The sequence below is a fragment of the Suillus fuscotomentosus genome (genome assembly GCF_016647785.1).
Source record: "Suillus fuscotomentosus strain FC203 chromosome Unknown F5891scaffold_101, whole genome shotgun sequence".
NCBI lineage: Eukaryota > Fungi > Basidiomycota > Agaricomycetes > Boletales > Suillaceae > Suillus > Suillus fuscotomentosus.
The window spans coordinates 130362-156751 of NW_024539613.1; the positions used below are offsets into that span (position 1 = coordinate 130362).

Here is a 26390-nt window from a genome sequence, read left to right on the forward strand (position 1 = left end):
CCAGCTTTCTCTGACAGTTGTTACCAGCAGGCCACCGAAAGATGTACTATCCAACAGTCGCGACGCTAATGGGTCCTGCATATATCAACTTATCTTGCAGCGTATGCAGTTGCTGCTATGTGCAGCCTACACGAAGAAAGCTCTCCATGATCCAAAAGGCAAAAGGAAGGCTACTGATAAGCTCGGAGGTCAGTCACCTGCTAAGAACTCGAAGATGTTGACGGAGAGCCATGACATCTTTGACATGGAGCTGGAACCTGATGATGATTAGCCTGACTCGAATACTGTTGTGAAATTTGTAGTGCTGCGTTTGATTTGCGAAGTGTGTGATGTACATACGTATACTCGATTGTTTGTTGTATATCGATAGACTGTTTGCTACCAATCCATCGTCATTTCTTGAACTCCGAAATTGAAGTCGGGGACTGGCGCTTCCCAGCGCTGCTATACGTAGCTAAGCACCTGCCATCTCAACGTCACCTAGGCCATCACCATTATTTAGTAGCGTTTCCGTAGCACGCTTGATAGTAGCAATCTTGGCTCGCATGACAGCAATTGCTTCTGGGAGTAGACGTTGTGGGGGATAAAATCCTTCAGACTCTATGTTAACTATGCAGGGATATCAGTCGAAACGCGCGTGACAAGGAGAGGACACATACATAAGAAATGATCTCGAACTCGAGCAAGTTGAACGCATCCTTCAAACTCTGGATGTCTGTATACTTCTCTGCTCATCGTCTCGTTTCGCGTTTTCTTACTGTCCACGCTGACAGCTTTCGTTCGAGGATCTATTCGAATGACACCCGCCGAGAAGCATTTTTGAAATTTTTCTACAAGCTCTGGAGGTACAGGCTTTTCTGGGTTCAAAATCACCAATGGTAGTAGACGGTATGACGCCGTCGCTATTACTTGGAGGTTAGACATGCGGCTGCTGCTGCTGCTCCAAAGTGGCAACTCACCAACTGGACAGAATTTCGCATGATCTTTCCCTACTCCCTTGACAGCATGTAGCTCCATGTCAATTTCTTGCCCAGGTCGTAGTTTCGTCAGCACGATGTTTAAATTCGTAGGTGCGGGGGGATTGTCTGCCATAACGATCTCTTGCTCTCCTTGTGGAATCCATTTCAAATGTGAGGACAGGACTTCATGGTTGATATACAGCTTGCTTTGGTCTGTGGTATCTTTTGGCGCGTTCTTCCGACGCTCGCAGGCAACTTGTAATCGAAACACGAGTGTATTGCGGTCAGTAGCCTGATCATTTGCACCTGTCAAAGACGTTAGCATGAAAGAAACATCCATGGAAATTTTTAAAACTAGCTTTGTTTCATATCCATGAGGGCCGGATCGATGTTTAGAGGCACGAGGCCTATCCGCTGCGCAAGCACTTCATCGACGACAACAGATGTGTTATCCCAAACGTAAACTCTTTCGACACAGATCGTCGGAACCTAGAGTATGTCAGACATGATCACGCCGCGACTGCAAACCTAATTCAGACTTGCCTCGGCAATCAGTATTCTCCTGAAAGCATTTGCGATGGATGCATCCACGCCTACAAGGTCAAATTCAATGGTACGGTTCGATAATCTTTCTATTTTGACGGTTAGTCCCTATCCTTGCACGACCATGGATCAATCGAATACAGATCGAGCTTTAGGGCCGAGACGCACCTTCCTGAATCTCTCGAGGTCCCATGAGTGGTCCTCATTTGGGTAGTGTCCAGGAAAGTTAGTGCTGGAAACATTGGAAACACGTTCTGCGTGAACCCCGACGTGTTTTCTGGGGTCATATGTGGTTACTGGCATACTTTTAGTAAATGCAAGAGGTACCCGCTCGGGAGAAAATGTACAGCACCGTTTAACAAGACCCCTCACAGACCCCTCCCCCTTCTTTTGGAATTTCCCACACCCTAGGGATATACTAAATTCGGTAATTTTTGCGGTACCAACAGCGGACGCTGAGTGTATCACCAAACATCCTAGGCATCCAGGCCATCCTCCTGTCATACACATCGGGGTGAACGATATTTAAAAGAGGTTTATATGTTGTACAAAATGTGAAAACAATATTTGATATTTAAACTAACATAAAGATGGGTGCACGACTTCAAATTTTGGTGGTGTTTTGTGTGTCATCCAAAATATCAAATATTCACAACCATATTCCCACTAGGGGTCGGCGTTGCCGACGTGGACCTTGCTCACATTCCGTCTTTTTCTAGCTCTATCGTGCTCGTTTAGTCTGGCTTCGTCCCAGGATTTCTTCTGACATCACTATATAGCTACTACTACATTGTTTCTTTCAGTGTACTGCACTATGGTACCTTGTTTTCTGTCAGACTGTCTGTCCTTGAGAAACGCTTTTTCGTTTCCTCCGCGAGTCGCTCAATCCTGTTATCTTCTATCTGAAGGTCTTCGTTTGGATGTTGAAGGAATAGATCATTGTCGAAGTCTCTGAGAAGACGTATGCATTCTCGGCCGTGACTTCTGGATAGTGCGACGTATGCATTGAAGGGAGATAGGCGAAAACATGTCGTTCTTCCAATTGATGTCCACTAAAACATGATCAATCGTCTGTCCTTGTGCTTTAAAGTCGGTAAATGCGTAAGCTGGTGTTACAGGGAGTTGACGCCGCGTGATTCTTGTAGAAGGACCTGTGCCCATGGAAAATTTAATTTCGCAAGGTAACACTGGTATGTGCTGAGGCAGAAGTCCGTGCAATGGCGGTAAATCGCAGAAGTCGAGGTGAATGATAACAAATGCAGGGGGATAACGCAAGAATGCTCTCTTTGCTTCCACAGCGTTGCTCCCAATCTTTGGCTCTCTGGGATCCAGAACGATATCAGTAATTCTCAGTCTATACTCACTGAAAATGAAAGCACATTGATTGTCTGAGGTACTTAGCAGTTCAAATACGCTAGGTTGCATGGTGTTTCGATAGATAGATAGTAAATACGATGTTTAGGGGCGCGGTGTAAAATTATAGGATTAATTTTTATTTATTCATCACATTATTACCAACATATTAACAAAAAAGGGAGTTGTCCGAAAACGACGAATATTGGAAGGGAAGCGCGCTAGCTTCGCCCTGTGGGCGGAGCTCTGGGCACGAGGGAGTTGCACGGTCTAAGTTATTACTTTGTTATTCAGAAAACGACAAGTATTGGAAGGGAAATCGGAGGTAGGTGATAAGTTCGCATCATCGTATCACGTTGTATGGCGTCACTGTATTTACTATTATTTGGAAATCACATAAAATGATCCATGTGAACCTGACCTTGCTTCGCAAGGTAACAGACAATATGTCAACAAATATAATAAATATAATCAGATTTTCCATGTCTGCTTCAATTTAAAGTTTGATTCTTACATAAAACTTTGGAGAAAACTTGAAGTTTTGCCAAAGCTTGACATTTAAATCGAGTTTTAATGTCATGTCATCTGTAAAACTTCAAGTTTTCTCCAAAGTTTTACATGGAAATTGAACTTTAAGTTGAAGCAGACATGAAAAATCTGACTATATTTCTTATGTTTGTTGACATATTGTCTGTGGGAATATGGTTGTGAATATTTGATATTTTGGATTACACACAAAACACCACCAAAATTTGAAGTCATGCACCCATCTTTATGTTAGTTTAAATATTAAATATTGTCTTCACATTTTGTACAACATATAAACCTCTTTTAAATATCGTTCACCCCGATGTGATATCAATGGATTCATTGAATGAGCGACACGCGCTTATTGAAATTATGTAATGCACTACTACGTGGCACAAGCATGGCACGGCGCACCAGGTCATGCATAGCATGCATATATCATGTATGTTTTGTCTGTGATCATATAACTAAAGGCTCGCAACAGTAAAAACATGCATGGCTACAATGCTAGTTATATCATGCACGAATGGAACAGTATGACCTGGGTTCCTTGATTCTGTGCACTAGAACTAGATCATGCTAGGTATAGCCCTTTTATTATCAAACAAAAAGCTCACCCGCAACCAGGTTCTCTTCAACGTACATGCATGATTCGAGTTTTCGTAATGATTTCTGCCATCGCGTGGATTTTCGGAACCTTCTAGCGGAGGTTTGGGGCTTCATACCTGCCTTCCGACATGATTCTGTGAGTCGATGTGAGCCTGCTAGTGCCCTCTGCATGCACAGAAAATTTGATCTGCCATATTTATGCTGCACTGTTGCCAAACGATCAGGAGCCATTAGGACGGGAGAATCAAATAAGGGAGACCAATTCAAGTTCCGACTCGGAAGACCACCGTGATAGTCACTGAGCTTTTTCATACGAGGCTCAGGATGCCGCTGCCATGATCGGAGCAACCTGTGTACATACCGGAGTCGCGCCACGGTATCGGAGCGAAAGGCTCGTCTTCTAGCGAGGACAGTCACATGTACCCGCGGACCTGAGCTGGGCCGCCGCATCAGCTGCTAGTGGTATTTGGTGAAGAGCCACACTGGCAGTATGCGTTTTTTTGAGTCTAGCCCGACTGATGGGCGTAAAGCACTCCTGTGTCCGGGTGTGCTCCAGTGCCCGGAAATAACAGACCAAAATAGAATGTCATCGGAGCGCCTAATAGCGTCAAATGGCGGATGCGTTACGAGAATTCGAGGCTGGAAAAAATTAAGGTTCGTCAATCAGGTGTTCCAGCGGAATGTTCAGACTTCAACAAATGCGAACAGCTGAGGTAGTACATCGTACGTTGTATCAACCAGGATCTCGACAGACTCAGCAGATCATACAACACGCTGTGATTACTAACATACCATCAAAGACAAAGTCAGCTATTTGTGTGCTTGGCACTCGTGGCGTGATAGGAGGCCATGTCACATGTTCACGGCCCATCAGTAACCCAATTGTATTCGGCTGCTCACATTTGAGTTTGTGGTACATATGGATGTCTCGCGACAAGGCTATAAAGGTGTGCCGGCAAGACGGCTGATGCTTTTAACTAATATTGGTTGATCAGCGCCGCATTTATGTAAAGTTTGAAAGTTTGAGGTCTTTTGCCGATTACGAATCAGTGGAGCTTTCTTCTACAGGGTCAGACATGATGATGACGATAACAGACAGATACTTCCGAGGCGCCACAGTAATGTTCCATAGGGCCCATCTGTGCACGTACCAAGTCGCACAATCGATTCAGAAGTCCAAAGGAGCCATCACATCATAGTACACCTTGCCGAACCTTGCTGGGTGAATCGCTAAGTATAACTCAAGCATTATCTGGCGCCTTCAAGTTCAAGCTGTGGCACTTCAAGATCTCTGAATTCGGTCCCTGGCAACGATATTAGCCGGACTGCACCGTACTACTACTACCGTGCCTTGTTTCAATAGACACGATAGCGGCCGTACCGAACAGCCATTACAACAATACGCGGAATTAAATTAAAGACTTTTCGAACGGACGATGGTTTTGGTAACTGCAAGGATGAGGCGTGGGTTCTCGGTTCAACTTTACTCAATTCTCGGTATAAAGCTTTCCAACTGGTGTCTGATGAGCAGGCTTTGGACGAGGTCACCCGACCTCCTGACATCCGCGTCCGCGTCGTGGAAGCACCATGGATCCCGATCATGACTTCCCTCCCATCCCCACTGGACAGTCCTCCCAGTCTCAGGCACACCCTTCTCAACCCGAAGTCCAAAATCCCTCACCGTCCGTGGAACCTGAACGTGTAGACAGAGCAGTTAGTCCGCACAGTCAATTGGCGGCCACTGAGAAGCCCCCCCTTGGTAGTTCGGAGTCAGAGGGAGATCGTCCGCAGAGTCAGGATTTTGTGGCGTCTGAGAAGCCCCTCATTGGCAGTTCAGAGGGACAATCACCAGGACGGACACCGGCTTATGGTCGTTATCCAGAATTTGACATTTCTCAACCTCCTCCGGTTGCAAGAAATGGCCTGAGGGACGGACATATCAAGCGTGGACCGTCGCGTCGCTCAGCTACGGGCCATGTTCGTCCCACTGGATCGGGCATAGGCTGGATAGTGCCCGAAATTGAAGATAAACCTCATGTTTGTGTTGCTAGCATTTTTGTACCGGGGCCATTAATTCTGATCCCGACCTCACAGCGGCACACGATCGGATTTCGGCTCGCCCCAACCATTGCTAATGCGAAGATTGAGAGGGAGCGATACGCCGCAAAAGGTTAGTCGAAAAGGTTAAATAACACCTTTTCAGTTCGGTATTCTGGCTTGAATGTCTCCTTGTTTTCTGACAATATTCCCTTCTATGAAGCACGAGTTACAGGCCTTGCATTGAACATTGCGATAGGGTTGCAAGTAGCCCTTGGGGCACTCACTACCGGTATTTCGGCATCTTTAACGGGTAAACAGGTTAGTTCAAAGAACTCCATCAGGGTTGATGCCAAACTGACCCTGAGGTCATTGAACTACTAGGTTTCGATTGGCATATCTATTCTTGGTGTGTATTACGGTCTTCCAAATCAGATCCCAAAAATCAATACACTTCAGGCGGCATGACTACATTAGTCGCTTCCTATCTCGCTCGTACACGGGGATCAAATGAACCAGAACTATCCATAACTCGTGTTAAGGACCTGGATCATTTCTTGAGAGACTGTTCAGCTTTTGATATGGACAAGGGGCACGAGTATGGGACACCTGAGCTGGATGCTCAGTTAGACCATCTTAGAAAAAGGTTTGAAGAACTTCTCGGAAATGCTGATGGGTAGGGTCATGTTGTGTTTGCGTTACTCGGGCTATGGCTGACGATCCGCTCTAGGCAGCGAAAACTTTCCCCGCCAGTGTGAATACAATTGTTCTAGGTTCCTATAACACACATTCTACGAGGTCTCCCACCAATCATTTTGTCCAATACCAATCTCCGAGTGATTATCACTTCACTTTAGCGGTTCTCTCATGATACATACTACATTCTTCTAGATACGATACGATTGTAAGTTATCACTTGTTCGATAATACACCAATTGTTCCGGTATACGATTTCTCAAAGTTTGGATGATGCTAGACCACTGCCTTTGTGATGTAAACAATATTTGGTTTTCTCGAAGGAGCGAGGGACCACAAGCGCCGTTAAAGGGGCAACCACTTTTCCTAATTGATACACGAGTCATTGTCTGCTTAACATGTGGAGAGTGATGCCTTATTTTTATCGGATCCTACCATGTGAACAAAGAACTAATGCTGTGCTTACCGGAGCATGTGACAGCTGTGATTTCCATTACCCGAATCGTATTCAAGTTAGACTGGTCGGCCGGCAAGCCGTCGATAGACGGACTTCACCAAGTCTAAGTACATCACGATTGTGACTTCGTGGCGCGTTGAGCACACGTGATACTGCCCTCTGTGCACGTGATCCTCTTCTGGTAGAGTTGGGGGTGCGGAGAACAATGAGCAGCATTTCCATAGTTCGTCGAGATGAAGACTAAGAACAAACAAACAAAGTTCCCCGTTGTGAGTTTCTGCGACAAAGCGTTTAATTACCGAGTCGTAGCTCATATGTTGGAGGACAGGCACGAATCAAGAAGATTATGCAGAAAGATGAGGAAGTCGGGAAGGTTGCGCAAGCTACGCCAGTGGTCATTTGTATGTCTTCGTACACCGATTTATCCCTTATCTCATGAACGTGTCTCTACTTCTGATACCAATGTTTGACGCCCGATAGCGAAAGCATTGGAATTGTTCCTGGCTATGATTGTGGAGGAGGCGGCTAAAGTCACGGTTGAACGGGGGGCAAAGAAGGTTGAAGCTTATCACTTGTGCGTTTATTGCTACCTTGACCGCGATCTTGTCGTGAATACATATACACAGAAAGCATGCGATCGAAACAACAGAGATGTTGGATTTCTTAAAGGAAATAGTTGAATCTGTACCCGACCCTTCGGCGGGCGGTACCATCGACCTACAAGCTGAGGCAGCAGAAAACGCGAAGCGAAAGAGGAGCAAAGCGAAGAAAAACGGGGTGGCATCTGGGGATGGCCCAAAGAGGCGGCGGAAAAAGAAAGAGGATGTTGACATGGAGGGTGTGCCAGAAGAGACGATGGGAGAAGTAAAGTCTGAGGAAGGAGATCCTCGAATGGAAGACGATGATGATGCCCGTGAAGAGTCATCGTCTCGTCCCCGGCACCGACGGAGTGATGATGGCGAGGATGACATGCCATACGTACCGCGGTGACAAAGGTGTTCGGTGTGAAGTGTGCGCTGTAACAGCTTTGTGATATTTATCATTCTCATCATATCCCATATCCCTTCGTCCATCATATCTGACCAGTTGTACTGTACAGCATAATCTAGGACCTACACAAGTTCTGCCTCCCCTCGAGCAACCAATTGCTCCACCACCGAATACGGGGTCAAAGATATATGTCCTTTCCGCATATCTAATGCGGTCCCACTGTAGTCTGATTAGAGAAATCGACGTCGGTCAATATTCAGCAACATACTCTGGCAGCCGCACTGGTGGACAGTCCTGTCGAGCAAGTACAAAGACTGCACGACCCTTATCTGGTTCAGTAACTAGATGCTATTGTGAGTACCACTCTTCTCGGTGAAACGTTGACGTCCATACCCATAGAAGGTACAAAAGGAGGTTGATCATCAAGGGTCTGCTGGGTCTCTGGCAAACTCTGCAGAACCGAATGGTAGAAATGTTGATCAGTCAAACGGGCAAACCTGGGGACATGGTCAACCACCATGTTACTTCGTAAGAGGGCCACAACATACCGACGCGCGTGCTCGACTTCACTTTCTGAGAGTTGCTGCTGGACTTGAGGGTTGGTCATGATATACCGAGCAAACTTCTCGATCTGTAATACATGATGTAGTATCTTAAAAAGGGAGTGGAAAGGAGGAAATGACCTTGAATAGACGGGTACGGAGGTATGACCTCACTATGAATTTGACTCGTTCTACCTCCGTCTGAACGAGCACGATGCGAAAGTGCTCCTCCTCAGAGGATGAGGGGTCTGTGCGAAGGAGCTGCACAGTCTCAGACTGCGTCAGAGTTAGATTTGTCTGCTGGTCATTCCAAGGTCACGACATGGCTCACCAACCTGACTCCTGATGTGGTCAAGCAGTCCTGCCAATAACTCTCCTTCATTTGGGAGAATATCAGGCGAGTGCCGCTCGTTCATCCAATGTCTTATGAGTTGCTGTAGTGGCGTTTCTTCTTCTTCCTCGAACATGAAGGGAGGTGCATCTGGTATTTCTGCACCGTCGTCGTCTCGTGAGGCTCGTCGAAGTCGCTCCTGAAAGGTGTTATTGTTAGCAGCACGGCCCGGTCGGTCGAGGTTCGTGAAAAAGTCATCATCGTCGACGTCCATGAATCAGGTGTTATGGGATCTTGGTTCTGCAAGAGTTGTGCGTCGTTCGCGATCAATAAACGGCGTTAACGCAGTCATCACCCGATCGCGTTTCGGTAATGTCGTTATCAAAATCCATACATGTATAACATAAACAACTTCGACACTATAGTACATAGATATGTACATGTACAATACAAAAGCAGGAAATGGCATGGACTCGTCGACGCTGCAAGTACATGATCCAGTTTAAACGGATTCAACGCAAGAGATACCCACGACATGATGCAGAGTTCAATCACGCAGCATCATTATCAACAAGCTTTCCGCAAATGATATATTTATTTGAGAAGTGGTCAATCCATCCTGTGTCTCGCTATGAGTAATTGGCGCTATTTAAGCAACTAATTCAACCTCACCTTTCATGTTCTCGCTAAGTAATCGGTAATGCTATAAGCAATGCAAATATGGAAGCAAATAAGCCCTTACATTTCGTCTGGTCGGAGATCCTGAAGCTTGTCAAGAGGTTGGTCAATCGCCGTTAGCATATCTGACGGCATATAAATTAGGTGTCGTGTAAGGAGTGTCCAATAGTTCACCCACCCAAATCGAAGGACTGCTTGGCCATGCCACGAGATGCGTCACGACCTGCAAAATTACCATACATGCCATCTATACAGTGTGCCTCAGTCCTGATTCAATGAATTGACGGGGCAAGCAGATGTACCTGGCCCATAAAAGTTCCTCCCCGCGGTTACGTCGAACACGATACCGTTGATGGCGAGTAAAATTCTACCTCCGCTCTTGCCGTCGAATGGTTCCAGTGTCTTCGGGGTATATGTCTTGAACAACACAGTGGGAGGGTGTTCCTTGGGCATCCATGAGTAACCATGCTTGAATTCGGTTGGGATTGCTTTAGGTGTGGATGTGGAAGGGAAAATGATCTTCTGCACGGAGAAGAGAATGTAAATGAGCAGAGCTGAATTGACGGGGGTACTGAAGTCAAGAGTGTACGCCATAACGATGTTACGCCGACGTCGGTGGTGGTTCAATGCAATAACTTACATAGTGCGGCGACAGCTTGCGGACGAACCCGCTCGGCGCTTGAAGTCACTACGGACGGTGACGTGGCTTCTCTAATTAATATTGGCCTCATAAATTCATGGCAACATGCAGCCCCAAAGTTCCCATTCCGGTTCAGCGTCCAAGACCAATAGTATATATACTTTTTTTAATGCTTGGGTCCCGAGAAGGCCGTCCTTATGGTTACAGAATCGACGCGGATGGGCAGGAGCCTCAGACACTACCGCCTATAATCACCCAGACAGCAAAGACACCAACAGCCAAGCAGCAGCTAGGAGGCATACCAAACTAGAAGTCAGGGGAAAGCGGCTACCTCACTGTTCTCCTCTCGCTATGACCGCCCTTGTCACCCACCCCTTTCTGTTGTCATCTTTCCCGTGATCCCTTATGGGCTTTGTGGATCTAGACAAGCGAGCTGTGAGCTAGGGGGAAGCTTGAGCTTCGTGTTCTTGCAGTTTCAGGTATCGAACATAAATTTGCAAGTTTTGTTGAGCTGATACTAGCCTATAAGAGATGGTCTCTTCCTTGTTGCCCTCTGAGGCACCATTCTATGATGTCTTGGCGCGTTATGGTCGTATCTCCCAAAGTCTCCGTTGATCTGAAATCCCAATACAACACTTCGTTGTCCGTCGTGCTTCTCAACTTCTAAAGACAACAGCCGCTCTTATCGTTCTCGTCATTTTCTTCGGTTATAGTATCCCGAATGGAACGGTTTCCGCACTAATTTTTGAACCTTATCCTCACTTATTTCAGCAGCACACTGCACGAATATTGGTCTTAGCTTCGAGATACAGTCGCGGACTGATAAAATCCATGTTCGCAGCTGTCTATCCGCCGGGACAAGCACACGATAGATCGTGCGGTCACGTAGTTCTATGGAATCGTAGGATGGGCGCAATTGCGCAGCTCCAATGAGTGAACACAAGCATCAAGTAGGTATGAACAGCCGAGGACTTGCGAAGAAAAGAAAAGAGACTAACTAGACAACTTTGAGGCTTGTCACACTATGAATTGTTCCTTGTTTACCTATCCTGCGCTTCGAAGGAATCCTTGAGTCTAGAACTCGGCGCGATCGACTCCTCTATTGCATGAAATGTCTTGCTTTCAGTCTACTTGTTTGCTCGAATACCGACACGTTGCCGGTCAGGGTGGACTGTGGATGCTCTCAAAAGAAGTGTATCCGTAGTCGTGCACAAGAACCGGACTCTTGGAGCGCACGTTATACGTCTTCCGCAACCATGCAGGCAACGAGGTAAACAAGTCTGCCCGAGCTGGTCCACCGATAGATAACTTCAAGATTGCTCAGATTGTTTAATTTAGATCCGCCATCGCACAAGGGCACTGTGACTATGTGTACTGCGCCTGCGTTGGTAGTACACATCACACCACGTTGCTTTCCTTGGCACCTCTGCAGGTCCTTATATTCATCTTCTGAGTCTACCAGTTGGATTACTCGCAGGCTCATGCCCTGGATGAGACCCTCCTAATCGCGAATGCTTCCGCTGGTTTGTGGTATGGGTCTTCCGAACAGGCGAGTATTTTACACGTTAACGGAGAACAATTCAAAGACAACAAGAGAACACAACGAAAAGATGGTGAGCTTGACAAACCTCTATGGTCCAAAAAGGTTGTCGGATAGTGGAACTGCCATGACCGAATCGACGGACATTTATTTTTCCTAGACCTGTACCCTGGAAAAGGGTACAGGAGCTTCCTTGGACCCCGAGAAGAAGACTGTCCTCGTGGCTACAACATTCTCGACTGAACAGAAATAAAAGCATTATTGAGGAATTTTGCTCATAGGACGTATTTATAAGTTACTAGCCAGGAATTTAACAAACTTGTCAAATATTTCTAACACACTTGTCACCGTTCGAGGACAAACTGTTGCGCCATTAATATTCTACTAGGGTTCTGCCAAACCGGTTCTGCCCGGCAGATGTGCTGGCAAAATCCGGGAGAATACCAAACTACAGGGGATAACGGATTGATAACGGAAGTGGCAATTCTGCCCTCTCAGCACTACATATTATTCTCGCATTGACTACTAGGCTAATCAGATCCATTGCATATGTGGATCTCACCGATATCATAGAGTAAGTGGTCGTAGATGGTCGTTTTCATCAAAAGAGATTGGACCTGACCGGAATATCATGCTTCGACAGATCCGCGCTGTGTTGACACTGCTATTGAGCACACTTGCTGGCCTAGCCATCTGTTCGGACAGTCTAGATCAGATCGTAACCCTTTGTGCATTGCACAATACAACCACCTTCCTTCCTTATCATTCACCGCGCGTGACACATTGTTCTTATGCGGGAAGCGTGGAACGGGGGTACGGATAACCAGGTCAACAGTGAAAGATTTCAACTAAGTTCATTGAGTCGAATCTTACTCCAAGGAACCATGATGCTTTCACAAACCCTCGGAGGAATGCGATGGTGATGATCCATCTAAAAGCTCTGCACATAATCGAGATCCTCGCTGGTGTTGAGACGTGTGATGCGTCTGACCCGCGTTGGTCATGTGCATGAAGATGCCTCTTATAATGTGAAGTCATTCATCCATCTTGACAAAGAAGGTTTCCAACCTCCCCTTCATCAGCCGGTCGCTCCTGAACTGACAAACCGTAGTATCTTGTTTATAATTTTCAGGCGCAATGCCGCCACTCCAGCCTATCTCCACGGCTGAAACGCCAGTTCATCATGAACCCAAAAAACTTTCTCTTACGCGCAGACTAATCTTACTGTTTATGTTCTGTTTTGCTCAGTTCTTAGATACCGTCAATAACGCAGCTTTTCTCTCCGCAATCCCTGCACTCGAGGCATCCATGGGTATGACTGAAAGTCAATACACCTGGACCCTGAGTGCATACCAGTTGACCTTTGCATCTTTTCTACTTATTGTGCGTGTCCATCCATCCAATTGATTCTGATTTTACACTTCAACTTGAACGTATTGCTCAGAGCGGCCGCATTAGCGACGTGTACAACCCAAGTTAGTACTATGCTGTACTTTTCAGATAGTGACATTGACGGGCTCACAGAAATTGCGTTCGTTGGGGGTGTATCTGGTCTTGGTGTCATCTCGCTGTGCGCCGGATTTGTTAATGACACCATTCCGATCATCGTTCTCAGAGCGTTGAGTGGAATAGGTAAACATTTCCGCCGGTCTGATGGGTTTGGCTGACAAAGATCGCTTCTCAGCTTCTTCGATGACAATTCCCTCTGCCCTGGCACTCCTGGTCAAAGTATTTCCCGAGCCGCTTGAACAAGCTCGCGCAATAGGGATATTTGGAGGCTGCGGTTGCATCGCTAACTGTGAGAATTTCCCCTACCTGATCATCCACGACTAACTTCATGGTTCCGTTCTATAGCCCTCGGTTTCATGATTGGTGCAATGTTTGTCCAATGGACATCTTACCATTGGGTGTTCTGGTTTATAGCCGTCGTGGCTGTGCCAGCGGCTCTGGCGTGTGCTTTCATCATACCGCCAGAAATTTCGAACACCAAAGACAATCTTGAGCCTGGAGCAGCAAAATGGAAAAGTCTGGACTTACTCGGCGTGACCATCCTAACTGGTATGAATTTTCAGTATGCTCCGCTTTGCATTCCTCACGAGCTCCGGCAGTTGCCTTGATTTTGTTCATCTTCGCTGTGACATCCGGCTCCACTGATGGCTGGGCATCTGCAGAAGTGCTTGTCACGTTGATCATATCAATCATGATGGTGATCGGGTTTTTCTATTTGGAAACACGTATACCTGTGGACACAGCTGCAATGTATGCTATCAGGGATGCTTACACCTACCACCGATCATTGACTGATCTTGTACCAGACCACCCCGGACATGGTTTTACCCCAATTTCTCGATTCTTTTTGCCGTCTCGCTCTTGCCATTCCTTTGGTGGAACACAGTATTCATGGTCTTTATGACCCTGTGGCAAAACGTATTTGAGTGGTCGCCAATATCATCGGCTATACACATGTAAGGTCTTCACTGTCACTCTATGTTTCTCGTCATTCAGATTGTTTCAACTTACCAGGCTCCCGATCGGCATCGCAGCCTTCCTTGCGAGTTTCACCGGATCGCTCTCTCGGATCATCAGTCCGAAATGGATTATTCTGACAGGCATGTCTTTTTGCATGGTTGCGACCGTATTGCTGGCGCTTGGCGGGGGAAAACCTGAGTACTATTGGCCATACATATTCCCAGCTTTTTCTCTAGGTAGCGCAGGGATCATGCTGATATTTTCGCACACAAAGTAAGTTTAAATTATCGTAGTTTTATGAACACGTTTTGATTGCTGTAATTACAGTATTGCCATTTTTCAAGCCGCACCTTCGTCCATGACAGGCACAGTTGGTGCCATCTTTAACGGTGCTCTGGAATTTGGATCAGCAATTGGCCTCGCTGGTGTCAGCTCGATAGAGACATCCGTGGAGGCCATCCATGGGGGCTCACATGAGTATCAAGGACGAGCCGCGACATTTTGGTTCCTCTTTACGATTGTCTCTATCCAATTCATTTCACTGTTGATATTCTATGACCGGAGTGCGGACCACGCACCCCAACCAGAACACGGCGACCCCGGAAATCCTGCTCGACGGAGCACGGACTCTGACGAAAAGCTTAACGATACGAACGTGACCATGATCGAAAAAGCTGACCTAGCGTATCTGCCGGTGTAGGTTCTTTCTTGATGACTGTTACTTCAGACAACCATCTCCATTGATAATGTATTTCTTTTTACTACTTTCTCGTTCGTTACTATGTCGACTTGCAGAGTAGATGTGTTTTTGATTTCATCATTTGGGGCAGGGTAGACTTCATACTGTATTTTGTATATAATGTACCCGTTAACCATCTGGCCATGGGAATATCAGTGGACTGTATTGCAAATATATAATTTGATGGATGCCCATTTCCTAGCGCTGGGGCGAGCGGGGCCTGGAAAACACATTACAGGACATGGATGGAGACAACGGCAAGGGACAAATAGCATATGCCAAACGTTAAGCTTCTTACATCGAATACTTACCGAGTTCTTCAAGACCAGCTGGGCTAACATCTGGATACTGGTGGACACGTTTGACCACCATTTACTTGTCACTCAGCAAGACATGCATTTGGATACATGAACCTTTGTTATAAGGTAGACACACATCCAATACATATGTAGCGAGAAGATGGTATCAGAATGTGCCGCTTAAATTTGTTGCATCGTTTGAATAACAGTTAGGTGGGCGGGAGAAAGCGAGGGCGGGTGAGATGCATCATGCATCACAGTGCGTCGACCTGGAGGGGGCTGATGTATTAGCAAGCACGAGAAGAGATGGATTAGTAAACGAAGGGAGGGGTGCGTACCGACTCTTCTATTCTAATAACACCAAAAGACGATCACAGGTTCGTGTCATATCGATGCATTAAACAGCGCAACTATAGCGCTCTAGTGATGCGTGATCGGTGCAATTGTACTTCCCTTCGCTCTTGCTGATGCATCCACAGTTTCTTGTAAATAGCCGGCGTGAATAAGGTAGTCGTTGAGTAATGTGACCTGAAATTATATTGTCAAACTATGTGGCGGCCGACTCGGACTCACAGCAACAATTTACTTAACGTTGTAGTAATGCACAGAAGGAGGTAATCCAGAATATAAATCCTGCAGAACAAATTTCGATCGTCCGGATAGGCTATGAGCTGTTGACACGGTCGGTACAAGGCGTTTGCACTGGAGTATGACATTTGGATCTAAAACACTCACGCAATACGTCGACAGGTTCGTCGTGCATGAGGCCAATCAATTAAAGTCGGACCATGGTCGGTGGCGGTGGCAGTTGCACCATGGCCAGTGACGAGGAGTTGTGAATATGTTATGACTAGGAGTTCTCCAACTTCGTAAACTCGTGGCGGCGGCCGGGTTCCCTCACCGATATGGTACTAGATCGTAGACGTCAATAGTATATACTTGAAAACGCCTTGGGTTCCGAGAAGACCGTCCTCATGGCTGCAGCGTTCCCGGCTAAACAAAAATAAAAGCATTGTTAGTTCATGTGGTGTACTGACTAGGTAGAAGATGGAAAACGCACGTTGTCACACGTGACAGTATTGTCACGCAGGTTCGAGCGGGTGTCCGGCGGGTGCAGCGGCACAATCTTAATGTCTATCCATAGTATAATTGAAAATTATTTCTACTCTACAGATAAGGAGGTGAGTTGCTCCAAGTCACATCGACTCATGTTACTATGGATGGCCATAACTTGAAGGTGACGATGATTATTGGAACATCTGAATCTTTCGCCGTGACTCGGATCCCTGTGGTTTGACATTAGTAATCTGCGGCCGGGTTCTGCCAAACCGGTTGGCTAAATGGCTGGCTTCTGCTCAAAACATTGAATGTCCATGACTTCAATCTGTGGCAAGATTCCGAAGGCCAACAACAAATCTGTACGCGCTAGGTCCAGATGGCTTTTGCACCCAGGTCAATTCCTAAACTACATTTGCAATTGTAAGACACGACTTGAAGCATTGATGTCGCCGATCTACAAGCCGGTTTTGTGCACCTCAGACTCGGAATGTTGACGATGATCTTGCAGGTCCTGGATCTATATCACTTGACGCATTGCATCTGCACTACTAGAACGTGGGCAAGACGCCATGAAAGTTGGTTCACGACGAACAACATACGACCACACACGCCACTACCGTCTAACAGGACCTCTGACACCTCTGATGGGCCCCTGAAGGCCTGACTGCCTCCTGACTACAAGTCCCTGACCTAGCGAATGCAGTTAACGGAAATGAAGCGCTGTAGGGTTAAGATTATGATTTCGAGCGAGGCTTTTCACCGAGAGCTGCGGCCTGTTGACGATAACATCATGATCATACCTTACACAGTGGTGTGTGGACGCGCTAATGAGTCTTCTAATGGTGTCTACAATTAACTTGTGTCACCTTGCAGTGCTTTGAGAATTTTGTCAAGAAGTAGCGCACAATTGCCTGCAACGCCCAGCACCACTGACAGCCACTGAGATTCCTGTCTCTTCATCCCCAACGGAACTGAGAGTCCACGTCCAATTGGTCTGGGCCTTCACTGCGGGATTTAACTTCTTTTAACATATCTAAAATGTAAGTTCGGGTAAGACTCGTGCCACCCTCTTCCAAACCCACCCCTAAAGGCTGAGTGATTTTCCGTCCACCCTAAGGCTAGCCGTGCGGTTTGGAACGCAAAGTTGCGGAATGGTACCAAGAATCTGAGCATCACAATCCTGGGGCTGAATTTATTCTGCCGAGGCAAAGGACTCGTGCTTGTTTTTGTGACGTTAAGAGTGCGACGAGCTCGGAACAAAAGCTTGAATAGTAGTATGGCTCATACTCAAGTCTAAAGACACAGTAACCTACACTAATCAATGCAATAAATCTGTGCTCGAGTCCCGTTTGTGTAGTTGAACATAATCATCACAAGCTACATTATGATAATCGGGTATACAAATTTCCCGTGATGGTGTAAGAATTTCTGGGAGACCCACCGTAAGTCAAGCACGATGCAAGTCGTATGTCCGACTTCCCTCAATACAATCTCTCCAAAAAATGGTTTACATAGTAAGCTCATACTACACATGAATTCATGTGCTCACATGAGTAGAGCGCATAATCGAGATCTTCGCTGGTGTTGAGATGCGTCGCACTGTGTCTAAACGTTGGCCATGGAGATACCTCTTATAATATGAAGCCATTCATCCATTTTGACAGAGGGTTTTCCAACCTCTCCTTCATCAGCTGGTCGCTCCTGAACTGACAAACTGCAGTATCTTGTTTAGATGCTGCCACTCACGCCTCTCTCCTCTGCTGCAACGCCAGCTCATCATGAACCTAAAAAACTTTCCTTGACTCGCAGACTAACTTTACTTTTTATGTTCTGTCTCGCCCAATTCTTAGATGGCTTCAGTAACTCGGCTCTCTTCTCCGCAGTCCCTGTACTCGAGGTATCCATGGGTATGACTGAAAGTCAATCTACTTGGATCATGAGTGCATTCCAGTTGACCTTTGCATCTTTCCTGCTCATCGTGCGTGCTCATACTAATGATTTCGACCTTGCACTTCAGCTTGAACGCATTGTTTAGAGTGGCCGCATTAGCGATGTATATAACCCAAGTTAGTATTATGTCGTACCTGTCAGATAGCGACATTGATGAGCTCGCAGAAATCGCGTTCGTTGGAGGGGTATCCGGTCTTGGTGTCATCTCGTTGTGCGCTGGATTTATCCATGATACCATTCCGCTCATCGTTCTCAGAGCGTTGACTGGAATAGGTAAACATTCCCGCCGGTCTGACGGTTTTGGCTGACGAAGATCATTTCTCAGCTTCTTCGATGACAATCCCCTCTGCTTTAACGCTCCTGGTCAACGTATTTCCAGAACCGCTCGAACAAGCTCGCGCAATAGGGATATTTGGAGGCTGCGGCGGCGTCGCTAACGGTGAGAATTTCGCCTAGCTGATTGTCCATGATAGCTTCATGATTTCCTTCACAGTCCTCGGTCTCATAATTGGTGCAGTGTTGGTCGAATGGGCATCTTACCATTGGGTGTTCTGGTTTATAGCCATCGTGGCTATGCCAGCGGCTCTGGCATGTGTCTTCATCATACCACCAGAAATTTCAAACACCAAAGACAATCTTGAGCCTGGAGCAGCAAAATGGAAAAGCCTTGACTTACTCGGCGTGACCATCCTAACTGGTATGAATTTTCAGCATGCTCCACTTCGCATCTCTCACGAGCTCTGTTAGTTGCCCTAATTCTGTTCATTTTCGCTGTGACATCCGGCTCCACTGATGGTTGGGCATCTGCAGAAGTGCTTGTCCCATTGATCATATCAATCATGATGGCGATCACATTTTTCTATTGGGAAACACGCATACATGTGGACACAGCTGCAATGTATGTCATCAGGGATGCTTGCACCTACCACTGATCATTGGCTGATCTTGTACCAGACCACCTCGGACATGGTTTTACAACAATTTCTCGATTCTTTTTGCCGTCGCGCTCTTGCCATTGCTTTGGTGGTTCACAGTGTTCATGATCTTTATGACCCTGTGGCAAAACGTATTTGAGTGGTCGGCAATATCATCGGCTGTGCGCATGTAAGGTCTTCACTGTTACTATATGTTTCCCGTCATTCAGACTGTTTCAACTTACCAGGCTCCCACTCGGCATCGCAGCCTTCGTTATGAGTTTCACCGGATCGCTCTCTCGGATCATCAGTCCGAAATGGATTATTATGACAGGCCAATCTTTTTGCATGGTCGCGACCGTATTGCTGGCGCTTGGCGGGGGGAAACCTGAAGACTATTGGCCATACATATTCCCAGCTTTTTCTCTAGGGAGCGCAGGGATCATGCTAACATATACGCACACAAAGTAAGTCCAAACTGTCGTGGTTTCATCAACACGTTTCAATCGCTGTAATTACAGCATTGCTATATTTCAAGCCGCACCTTCGTCCATGGCAGGCACAGTTGGTGCCATCTTTAACGGCGGTCTTCAATTTGGATCAGCAATTGGTCTCGCTGGTGTCAGCTCAATAGAGACATCCGTGGAGGCCATCCATGGGGGCTCACATGAGTATAAAGGACGAGCCGCAGTATTTTGGTTCCTCTTGACAGTCGTCTCTATTCAGTTCATTTCAGTATCGATATTCTATGACCGCAGCACGGACCACACACCCCAACCAGACCACGGCGACCCCGGAAATCCTGCTCGACGGAGTACGGACTCTGACGAAAAGCTTAACGATACGAACGTGACCATGATCGAAAAAGCTGACCTAGCGAATCTGCCGGTGTAGGTTCTTTTTGATGACTGTTCCTTTAGACGACCATTTCCGTTGATGACACATGTCTTTTTTATTATTATCCCGTTAACGACCACACTGTGATGACCTGCAGGGTAGATGTATTTTTTATTTCATTATTAGAGGTAGGGTAGACTTCGTGCTGTATTGTTTTGTTAGACCCGCTACCCATCTGGCCATGAATATATCATTAGACTGTATTACACATATGTGAGAGACATACGATTGATGTGCTGATATCATAGGATTTGACACCGAACTTGGTTTGACCGGGTTGGATGCTGTTTGGATGAAAATGGGTGACTATAATTTCCTTTCAGGGCTGGTACTTGGTTACTACTTTCAGCCAGCCTGAGACGCAGCTCCCTCGGACCCTTGCGCCAGTCTCTGAACGACGACAATGAGTTCTGCATATCCAATCCAGCCGTCACGACAGTATACCCCCCACATACGCTCTCAGTGCGAGCACTGTAACGTTCAGGTTGAGTTTCCAGTGCCGTCTCCTACTCCGACACAAGGTACATTGTTGCGCGTCCGTTGCTTTAAGTGCCAATCAACCTATACACATGCGTTCTATTCTACGCAACTACCACCTGGTTACTCCACTATGTCGAGCTCAACGGCTCCACACAATCCGATGGGTTCTGGAAGTACTCCACCTTCAAATGTCAAGAAAGGTCGTAAGATCGGCACGCAGGAGAAACCTTTGGAAACAGGGTACTATGACCTTCTAGGTGTTCCAATAGATGCAAGCACAGATGATATCAAGAAATCATACCGTACGGCATACCTCGATTGATGATGATAGACTTCTCACTTACCTGCTTATCAAGGACGACTTGCAATAAAGCATCATCCTGACAAGAATCGCGATGACCCACACGCAGAGGAAAGATTCAAGGAGATTGCCATTGCGTATCAGACACTATCTGACTCAGAGCTCCGCAAGAAATACAACGAGTTCGGTCCCAAGGAGAGTCAGCCAGAAGGAGGTTTCGTCGACCCGGAGGAAATCTTTGGAGCGATGTTCGGTGGAGAGAGGTTTGCGCCAATAATTGGCCAGATCAGTCTTGCAAAGGACATGAAAGCTGCCCTACAAGAGGTGGAAGAAAACGAGGACGAAGACAACAAGGATGTGAAACGTGATGCAAAGGGTAAGGAGATCCTGAGCGAAGAAGAGAGGGCTCGAAAGGAGGAGAAAGAGAAGAAATTGGCGGCAGAGGTACTCCATTTCTTTTTCCGTTTCACAAAAATCTCACAACAGTGTTCTTAGAAAGCAGCAGCTCGTGCAGAACGAGTCCAGAAACTGTAAGATTTCATAATCTGCGACTCTGTGACATTAACGGCTTTTGCAGCGTGGAGAACCTCGGGCGGAAACTCAGCATATTTACCGAGTCCGCAACAAGTCCATATGACCCTGATGTTACAAATAGCTGGCGCACTATCTGCCAGCTTGAAGCGGAGTGCGTATACCATGCGCATACACGTTGCACTCGCTGAAATTATATTCCCAGGGATCTAAAGAAGGAGTCTTATGGTGTCGAGCTTTTGCAGGCCATAGGCTTCGTATATGTCTCAAAAGCAAAGCATTATCTTGCTACGAATCAGACATTTTTGGGAGTCGGTGGTTGGTTCCACAATGTCCAAGGAAAATACCACGTATTCAGCGAAACGTAAGTACCGAGAACTGTTAACGCTTTCTTAGATTGACACTAGGTAGTGTGTCAACACTGCGATCAGCAATCGAGTTGAAAAGCGTCTTTGATCAAATCGCAGCAGCAGAGAAAGCTGGAAACCTTACTCCGGAGGAGAAGAAGAAACTGGAAGAGCAGGCTGCTGAGAAAGGCATTCAGGCCCTTTTCAAGGTTCTTCATTTTCTATTCGATCCCATTGACACGTTTGACAACACTGTTAGGGCACGAAACTTGAAATCGAGTCTGTATTGCGCGAAACTTGTGATCGCGTGCTCGAGGACCTGACAATATCCCGCTCTAAAGCCCAGATGCGGGCTGTTGCGATGCAGATCCTCGGAGAGTCATACGTGGCTACGAGAAAGGACGTGGATGGACATCCAGACGAAAGTGAATACGTGAGGATAGACACAAAGAGCAGTCGAGAAAAAGACCGCCAACGTTCTTGATTCGCTCCCTCTGCGTTCGTTTCGCTATACCAAACAATGCATCTTACTCATAACTTACTTACTCCCACTCACCTAATCACTCTTCTCACTTCGTGCATATCCATGTCAATCATACATTCCTTGTGTCGTACTTCTCATACTCATGGCTAATTAAAATTATCCTAGAGCTCGCCAGCAGCGCCCGGCTGAGTATCTTCGCTGATAGGTGGCGGCGGTTCACTAGATTCGGTAGAGGTTTTGGTTACCTGAGCATTCTTGCCTTTCCCTGGCGGAGGCGGATGGTACACCTTTTCCTAGCATAAATGCTCAGTATGGGTATTGAATCGAGAGAGACGACCGACCTTTTTCTTCTTAGGTTCCGGTTTCGCATTTGGATCTGGGTATGCCAATTTCTCTATTTGTTGCCACTCTGGAGATTCAGCAAAAGCCTTCCGAATCGGCGCCAACAAGCTATCAATCGCCTTGTTTACAGCTGTCTTGAGATCACCAGGGTGAACCTTTTTCGCTGAAAAATCATCCTCCAGCTCCTGATAATCCTTGTAATGACTTGGAGGACCACCAAATTTGCCCTCTCGTCTGATGGTAAACACCGTCCCCTCCGGTGCGTCATCGTCTACAAATGGATTTTGGTCGCCAATGGCACCCTGGCCTTCTTCACTGTCCACGCCTGTCTCTCCCTTCCGACGCTCGATGCGAAGCTGACTTATCGGTATGAGAACAGCTTTAATAAACGCGAGAAGTCCGTTCTCTGTTATATTTCCCTCCTCGCAGAAAGCTTTCTTGATTTTGCGCTTGACAGCTTCGGGAGGGTCAAGGAAGTCTATCTTCGAATCTGGATCCGAAGATGACATCTTGCCCCCCATGAGACCTGGAACCATGGAGTTCATGAGGTGAGCACGTTTGGCATAGCCTAATCGAGGAAGATAGAGTTCTGCGAATGTGAAGATTTTACGCTGCAGCCAGGAGACGTCAATCGGTAGTCCATTATCTGATTCGCAGATGTACACACCTGATCAATTCCACCGAACTGGAAGTCAACGCCGAGGTACTGCTCATCAAGAGCCTGCAAACCAGGGTAAAGCAAACCACTGATAAGTGGACTCTCGACTTGCTTTACAACCTCGGCCCCAGCCTTCTTCGCATCATGCTCTGTCACGGTTGCGCACAATCTGTAGTTATCGAGGTTGTACTCGCGAGTAAGCTGGTAATCTGAGCCTTGAACAAATATTAATTTTGATGTGGGTATCCCTAATGAGGTGAAGACGGTGCGAAGGATAAATTCGTAGTATTTTGTCCGATGTGCGACAAGTTCTAAGGGAGCCTTTAGGTTGTCGAGGAAAGCGTGTACATCTGTTGAATCTTATTCAGTAACTATTTCTCGCATAAAGGGGTGTTGTTTGACGTACCAGCAAGTAAGATCTTGACCTCCACACCAGCTCTCAAGAAATCAGCGATTTTGGTTAATGGGACGAAGTAACCGATGTGCGCTAGAGGGCATCTTAGTTATCGGCTTGATTTGGCTTGGCAAGAATATTATACGTACGCCGTCCAGTCGGTGCGGTACCTAGTCAACGCATGGAGGATCAGTTTGAATATTCGATCAGAACTGAGCGGGCGTACCCCAGTAAGCCTTTGGCAGTCTACCTTCTGCGAGAATAGCCTTGATCAAGTCACCGCCCAGAACCTCTTGCACCCTCCGCGTGATCAAGTCATACTTTGCCCCTACATCCAACGTCGACGCCATGCCTGTGATGTCGAGGGTTTGAGTGTTAGTTCAAGTGAATATGAGTCAATATATGACTCACAACTTGTAAGTCACTGCCGCTTTTGCCTAATGTGGCAGCGATTCGGCGATAACAACATTGCTTGTGATCCCCATTCACGCATAGAAAAATAGCAAAAACTATGATCGTCGGATTTCAAACCTTATTCACATGTGTGTTTAAACGGGGAAATTCTACATATACAGATCCAGGTGCCACTCATCAACAACGCACGTAGCGGTTACGAGGGTTAACGCGGTGGAGAGAAAGGTGAAAGATCCAATGGTTGAAACGTTAACGCCTCACTCATACAATATTATCGTCGATGTTGTTGCTTAGCTTGGAGCGCAGATGGGGGCATACATCAGGAAACCGGCGAGAAGAAGGTTTTTATAGATATAAATGGCAAATTCAGATCACATGTTTACTGAGTTATACCTAAAGATAAAGCAAAAAATAATCACAGCATGATGGCATCGAAGGATAAGAATTTGCAAGAGAAAAATAATCCTGACGAAGATATACATCTCTCGCAATTGTGACATATGATAGATAAACTGTTGCAGGAAGTCCAGCTGCTCTCCAGAATAGTGGTCATCCTTTGCCTCAAATGAACTTCATGATGGCCGTTGGCAATGCCAACCAAGCAGCAATCATGCACTACAAAATACATGTAATGATGATACCAAATGATTGTCAGTCATAGTTGTGATATGTCTAAGATAATGTATTGCCAAACACGAGCAGTATGGTTACCTACTGTCTAAGCTGAACTTTGTGATGGATGTTTACATTGACAACGAATCAGTAATCATGAGTTGCAAAATCAACGGAATACTGATATCAATTGGTCGTGCTTCAAGCAGTATGGTTACCTACTGTCTAAGTTGGACTTTGTGATGGATGCTTACACTGACAACGAATCAGTAATCATGAGTTACAAAATCAACGGAATACTGATACCAATTGGTCGTGCTTCAAGCAGTATGGGTACCTACTGTCTAAGCTGGACTTTGTGATGGATGCTTACATTGACAACGAATCAGTAATCATGAGTTACAAAATCAACGGAATACTGATATCAATTGGTCGTGCTTCAAGCGGTATGGTTACCTACTGTCTAAGCTGGAATTTGTGATGGATGCTTACATTGACAACAAATCAATAATCATAAGTTACAAAATCAACGGAATACTGATATCAATTGGTCGTGCTTCATAGTTTTGCCAGTGACTTATATGTCCAAGATAATATATTGCCAAACACAAGCAGTGTGGTTACCTGCTGTCTAAGCTGGACTTTGCGATGGATGTTTAGTCGTGCCTCATAGTTTTGCCAGTGACTTGTCTAGCGCAACTTGAATGCCTTAGCAAATAAAAGCAGAACAGTCATTCACATAGTAAAGTTACAAACAAATCTACAGAGTATCCATCAAATATGTCACATTCAAGCTCTGGTATTGACCGAGGCTCGGATCATAAACGCTACGATTGCAGAGGTTGTGGTGGGCGTATAGTGCATGAGTCAAACTATCTACTGGACGGAAGCAAGAATAATGACTGCACTGCATGAAATGGATGGCAAGCGTTGCAAATGAGGTATCAGTCGGATTCAAGAGACTGACTGCAGACAGGAGTGACGGAACACTGGGAGAGTGTGGCAAAAATTATGAAGTGCGCTACAGACGCGGGTAAGCGAACGAGAAAGGGATTCAAACATGAAAGATACGTGCCAATCATCACTCTAAGTAGAAGTAGCTACCCAGATTGCGGGTATCAAAAGTGGTATTGTCACTGTTCTGGTCTGTAAACAAAACGGGTCATAAGATACGACAATTTCAGGAGAGTACGAGCGACGTTTACTAGGTCGAAGGTGACGTCGATCCCCTTGTCATCGTAGTCCAAACCAGTAAGCGAATCCTCTCCTTCTGTATGACAAGGGACCTGGCACAGCACTCGTTGAGCAGGACAGTGAAGTGTTTGGTATTGAGCTGGAGCGTAGCAAAGACTGTCGAGTGAGCTCAATGAAGGTTTGCGTAGGAGAGATGCACATTTCAACACCATCGAGGGCATGATCATAGCGGAGAACAGTAGAAATAGTCCTGTACTTCGCGCCCGAGTCTAGGAGTCTGTCTCTCCCTAATAGAACGCGTTGGAAAACCGGTCCAGCCCTGTGCATGGACTTCGGTCATGCCCAAGCGAAATAGAGGTGGTGGTGGACCTACCCGCTTGAAAAACCGAGCTGCAGGCAAAGA

At 46.4% G+C, this 26390-nt stretch overlaps 12 protein-coding genes across 12 annotated transcripts; 6 read left to right on the forward strand and 6 right to left on the reverse strand.

Moving 5' to 3' along the window:
* Positions 1-284: 284 nt before the first annotated feature.
* On the reverse strand, positions 285-1845 carry F5891DRAFT_1067008 (DNA-directed RNA polymerase). The gene is made up of 6 exons (XM_041363131.1): positions 1671-1845; positions 1503-1610; positions 1319-1448; positions 960-1265; positions 660-902; positions 285-609 (listed from the first exon to the last, which is right to left on the reverse strand). The coding sequence occupies exons 1-6, from the start codon at positions 1803-1805 to the stop codon at positions 455-457; spliced, it is 1077 nt and encodes a 358-aa protein (XP_041218955.1). The 5' UTR covers positions 1806-1845; the 3' UTR covers positions 285-454.
* Positions 1846-2167: 322 nt separating this feature from the next.
* On the reverse strand, positions 2168-2979 carry F5891DRAFT_1067012 (uncharacterized protein). Its single transcript, XM_041363132.1, has 3 exons — positions 2882-2979; positions 2530-2823; positions 2168-2486 (listed from the first exon to the last, which is right to left on the reverse strand). The coding sequence occupies exons 2-3, from the start codon at positions 2661-2663 to the stop codon at positions 2315-2317; spliced, it is 306 nt and encodes a 101-aa protein (XP_041218956.1). The 5' UTR covers positions 2664-2823; positions 2882-2979; the 3' UTR covers positions 2168-2314.
* Positions 2980-5413: 2434 nt separating this feature from the next.
* Positions 5414-7172, forward strand: F5891DRAFT_1067016 (uncharacterized protein). Its single transcript, XM_041363133.1, has 6 exons — positions 5414-6029; positions 6087-6162; positions 6253-6350; positions 6414-6438; positions 6489-6705; positions 6760-7172. Exons 1-6 carry the CDS (start codon positions 5580-5582, stop codon positions 6785-6787), a joined length of 894 nt encoding a protein of 297 aa, XP_041218957.1. The 5' UTR covers positions 5414-5579; the 3' UTR covers positions 6788-7172.
* A 76-nt stretch (positions 7173-7248) lies between these two features.
* On the forward strand, positions 7249-8588 carry F5891DRAFT_1067018 (histone-fold-containing protein). The gene is made up of 4 exons (XM_041363134.1): positions 7249-7451; positions 7511-7583; positions 7663-7756; positions 7809-8588. Exons 1-4 carry the CDS (start codon positions 7416-7418, stop codon positions 8170-8172), a joined length of 567 nt encoding a protein of 188 aa, XP_041218958.1. The 5' UTR covers positions 7249-7415; the 3' UTR covers positions 8173-8588.
* Positions 7813-9319, reverse strand: F5891DRAFT_1207680 (Sld5-domain-containing protein; the record flags this gene model as incomplete). Its single annotated transcript, XM_041369075.1, has 6 exons — positions 7813-8391; positions 8441-8513; positions 8566-8669; positions 8721-8803; positions 8856-8990; positions 9050-9319. 6 exons carry the CDS (start codon positions 9317-9319, stop codon positions 8295-8297), a joined length of 762 nt encoding a protein of 253 aa, XP_041218959.1. The 3' UTR covers positions 7813-8294.
* Positions 9316-10426, reverse strand: F5891DRAFT_1067024 (cytochrome b5-like heme/steroid binding domain-containing protein). The gene is made up of 5 exons (XM_041363135.1): positions 10026-10426; positions 9902-9970; positions 9788-9848; positions 9718-9731; positions 9316-9664 (listed from the first exon to the last, which is right to left on the reverse strand). Exons 1-5 carry the CDS (start codon positions 10315-10317, stop codon positions 9597-9599), a joined length of 504 nt encoding a protein of 167 aa, XP_041218960.1. The 5' UTR covers positions 10318-10426; the 3' UTR covers positions 9316-9596.
* A 686-nt stretch (positions 10427-11112) lies between these two features.
* On the forward strand, positions 11113-11906 carry F5891DRAFT_47146 (uncharacterized protein). The gene is made up of 3 exons (XM_041371937.1): positions 11113-11317; positions 11376-11633; positions 11688-11906. The coding sequence occupies exons 2-3, from the start codon at positions 11470-11472 to the stop codon at positions 11866-11868; spliced, it is 345 nt and encodes a 114-aa protein (XP_041218961.1). The 5' UTR covers positions 11113-11317; positions 11376-11469; the 3' UTR covers positions 11869-11906.
* Positions 11907-12303: 397 nt separating this feature from the next.
* Positions 12304-13156, reverse strand: F5891DRAFT_1067028 (uncharacterized protein; the record flags this gene model as incomplete). Its single annotated transcript, XM_041363136.1, has 4 exons — positions 12986-13156; positions 12783-12931; positions 12547-12730; positions 12304-12477 (listed from the first exon to the last, which is right to left on the reverse strand). Coding segments are annotated over exons 2-4 (293 nt in total), but the record flags the coding sequence as incomplete, so codon positions are not given.
* Positions 13041-15072, forward strand: F5891DRAFT_1196524 (major facilitator superfamily domain-containing protein; the record flags this gene model as incomplete). Its single annotated transcript, XM_041368310.1, has 9 exons — positions 13041-13286; positions 13348-13378; positions 13428-13535; positions 13588-13701; positions 13758-13961; positions 14012-14162; positions 14219-14368; positions 14427-14645; positions 14700-15072. 9 exons carry the CDS (start codon positions 13041-13043, stop codon positions 15070-15072), a joined length of 1596 nt encoding a protein of 531 aa, XP_041218963.1.
* Positions 15073-18201: 3129 nt separating this feature from the next.
* On the forward strand, positions 18202-20227 carry F5891DRAFT_1153355 (major facilitator superfamily domain-containing protein; the record flags this gene model as incomplete). The annotated part of the gene is made up of 9 exons (XM_041365184.1): positions 18202-18447; positions 18505-18535; positions 18585-18692; positions 18745-18858; positions 18913-19116; positions 19167-19317; positions 19374-19523; positions 19582-19800; positions 19855-20227. 9 exons carry the CDS (start codon positions 18202-18204, stop codon positions 20225-20227), a joined length of 1596 nt encoding a protein of 531 aa, XP_041218964.1.
* Positions 20228-20572: 345 nt separating this feature from the next.
* Positions 20573-22512, forward strand: F5891DRAFT_1067057 (DnaJ-domain-containing protein). Its single transcript, XM_041363137.1, has 7 exons — positions 20573-21012; positions 21067-21455; positions 21507-21541; positions 21589-21696; positions 21748-21906; positions 21954-22098; positions 22149-22512. Exons 1-7 carry the CDS (start codon positions 20634-20636, stop codon positions 22371-22373), a joined length of 1440 nt encoding a protein of 479 aa, XP_041218965.1. The 5' UTR covers positions 20573-20633; the 3' UTR covers positions 22374-22512.
* On the reverse strand, positions 22513-24152 carry F5891DRAFT_1067061 (tRNA synthetases class I-domain-containing protein). The gene is made up of 6 exons (XM_041363138.1): positions 23994-24152; positions 23917-23937; positions 23780-23860; positions 23383-23723; positions 22715-23326; positions 22513-22666 (listed from the first exon to the last, which is right to left on the reverse strand). The coding sequence occupies exons 1-6, from the start codon at positions 24115-24117 to the stop codon at positions 22535-22537; spliced, it is 1311 nt and encodes a 436-aa protein (XP_041218966.1). The 5' UTR covers positions 24118-24152; the 3' UTR covers positions 22513-22534.
* Between the last annotated feature and the right edge of the window lie 2238 nt (positions 24153-26390).

Bases quoted from the DNA above. Each gene is read 5' to 3' on its own strand.
- F5891DRAFT_1067008 (XM_041363131.1), bottom strand. From the start codon at position 1,805: ATGCCAGTAACCACATATGACCCCAGAAAACACGTCGGGGTTCACGCA. The intron at 1,611-1,670 runs GTGCGTCTCGGC...GTGCAAGGATAG, and splicing joins ACCTCGAGAGATTCAGGAAG to GGACTAACCGTCAAAATAGA. The intron at 903-959 runs GTGAGTTGCCAC...TCCAAGTAATAG, and splicing joins TGCGAAATTCTGTCCAGTTG to CGACGGCGTCATACCGTCTA.
- F5891DRAFT_1067012 (XM_041363132.1), bottom strand. From the start codon at position 2,663: ATGGGCACAGGTCCTTCTACAAGAATCACGCGGCGTCAACTCCCTGTA. The intron at 2,487-2,529 runs GTTTTCGCCTAT...CGCACTATCCAG, and splicing joins ATCAATTGGAAGAACGACAT to AAGTCACGGCCGAGAATGCA.
- F5891DRAFT_1067016 (XM_041363133.1), top strand. From the start codon at position 5,580: ATGGATCCCGATCATGACTTCCCTCCCATCCCCACTGGACAGTCCTCC. The intron at 6,030-6,086 runs GTTTGTGTTGCT...CCGACCTCACAG, and splicing joins AAATTGAAGATAAACCTCAT to CGGCACACGATCGGATTTCG. The intron at 6,706-6,759 runs GTAGGGTCATGT...GATCCGCTCTAG, and splicing joins CTTCTCGGAAATGCTGATGG to GCAGCGAAAACTTTCCCCGC.
- F5891DRAFT_1067018 (XM_041363134.1), top strand. From the start codon at position 7,416: ATGAAGACTAAGAACAAACAAACAAAGTTCCCCGTT. The intron at 7,584-7,662 runs GTATGTCTTCGT...GACGCCCGATAG, and splicing joins AGCTACGCCAGTGGTCATTT to CGAAAGCATTGGAATTGTTC. The intron at 7,757-7,808 runs GTGCGTTTATTG...ACATATACACAG, and splicing joins AAGGTTGAAGCTTATCACTT to AAAGCATGCGATCGAAACAA.
- F5891DRAFT_1067024 (XM_041363135.1), bottom strand. From the start codon at position 10,317: ATGGCGTACACTCTTGACTTCAGTACCCCCGTCAATTCAGCTCTGCTC. The intron at 9,971-10,025 runs GTACATCTGCTT...CACACTGTATAG, and splicing joins GAGGAACTTTTATGGGCCAG to ATGGCATGTATGGTAATTTT. The intron at 9,849-9,901 runs GTGGGTGAACTA...ATATGCCGTCAG, and splicing joins CAAGCAGTCCTTCGATTTGG to ATATGCTAACGGCGATTGAC.
- F5891DRAFT_47146 (XM_041371937.1), top strand. From the start codon at position 11,470: ATGAAATGTCTTGCTTTCAGTCTACTTGTTTGCTCGAATACCGACACG. The intron at 11,634-11,687 runs GTAAACAAGTCT...AAGATTGCTCAG, and splicing joins GCAACCATGCAGGCAACGAG to ATTGTTTAATTTAGATCCGC.
- F5891DRAFT_1067057 (XM_041363137.1), top strand. From the start codon at position 20,634: ATGAGTTCTGCATATCCAATCCAGCCGTCACGACAGTATACCCCCCAC. The intron at 21,456-21,506 runs GTACTCCATTTC...CAGTGTTCTTAG, and splicing joins AGAAGAAATTGGCGGCAGAG to AAAGCAGCAGCTCGTGCAGA. The intron at 21,697-21,747 runs GTGCGTATACCA...TTATATTCCCAG, and splicing joins ATCTGCCAGCTTGAAGCGGA to GGATCTAAAGAAGGAGTCTT.
- F5891DRAFT_1067061 (XM_041363138.1), bottom strand. From the start codon at position 24,117: ATGGCGTCGACGTTGGATGTAGGGGCAAAGTATGACTTGATCACGCGG. The intron at 23,861-23,916 runs GTACGTATAATA...GATGCCCTCTAG, and splicing joins TACCGCACCGACTGGACGGC to CGCACATCGGTTACTTCGTC. The intron at 23,724-23,779 runs GTACGTCAAACA...AAGATTCAACAG, and splicing joins GGTCAAGATCTTACTTGCTG to ATGTACACGCTTTCCTCGAC.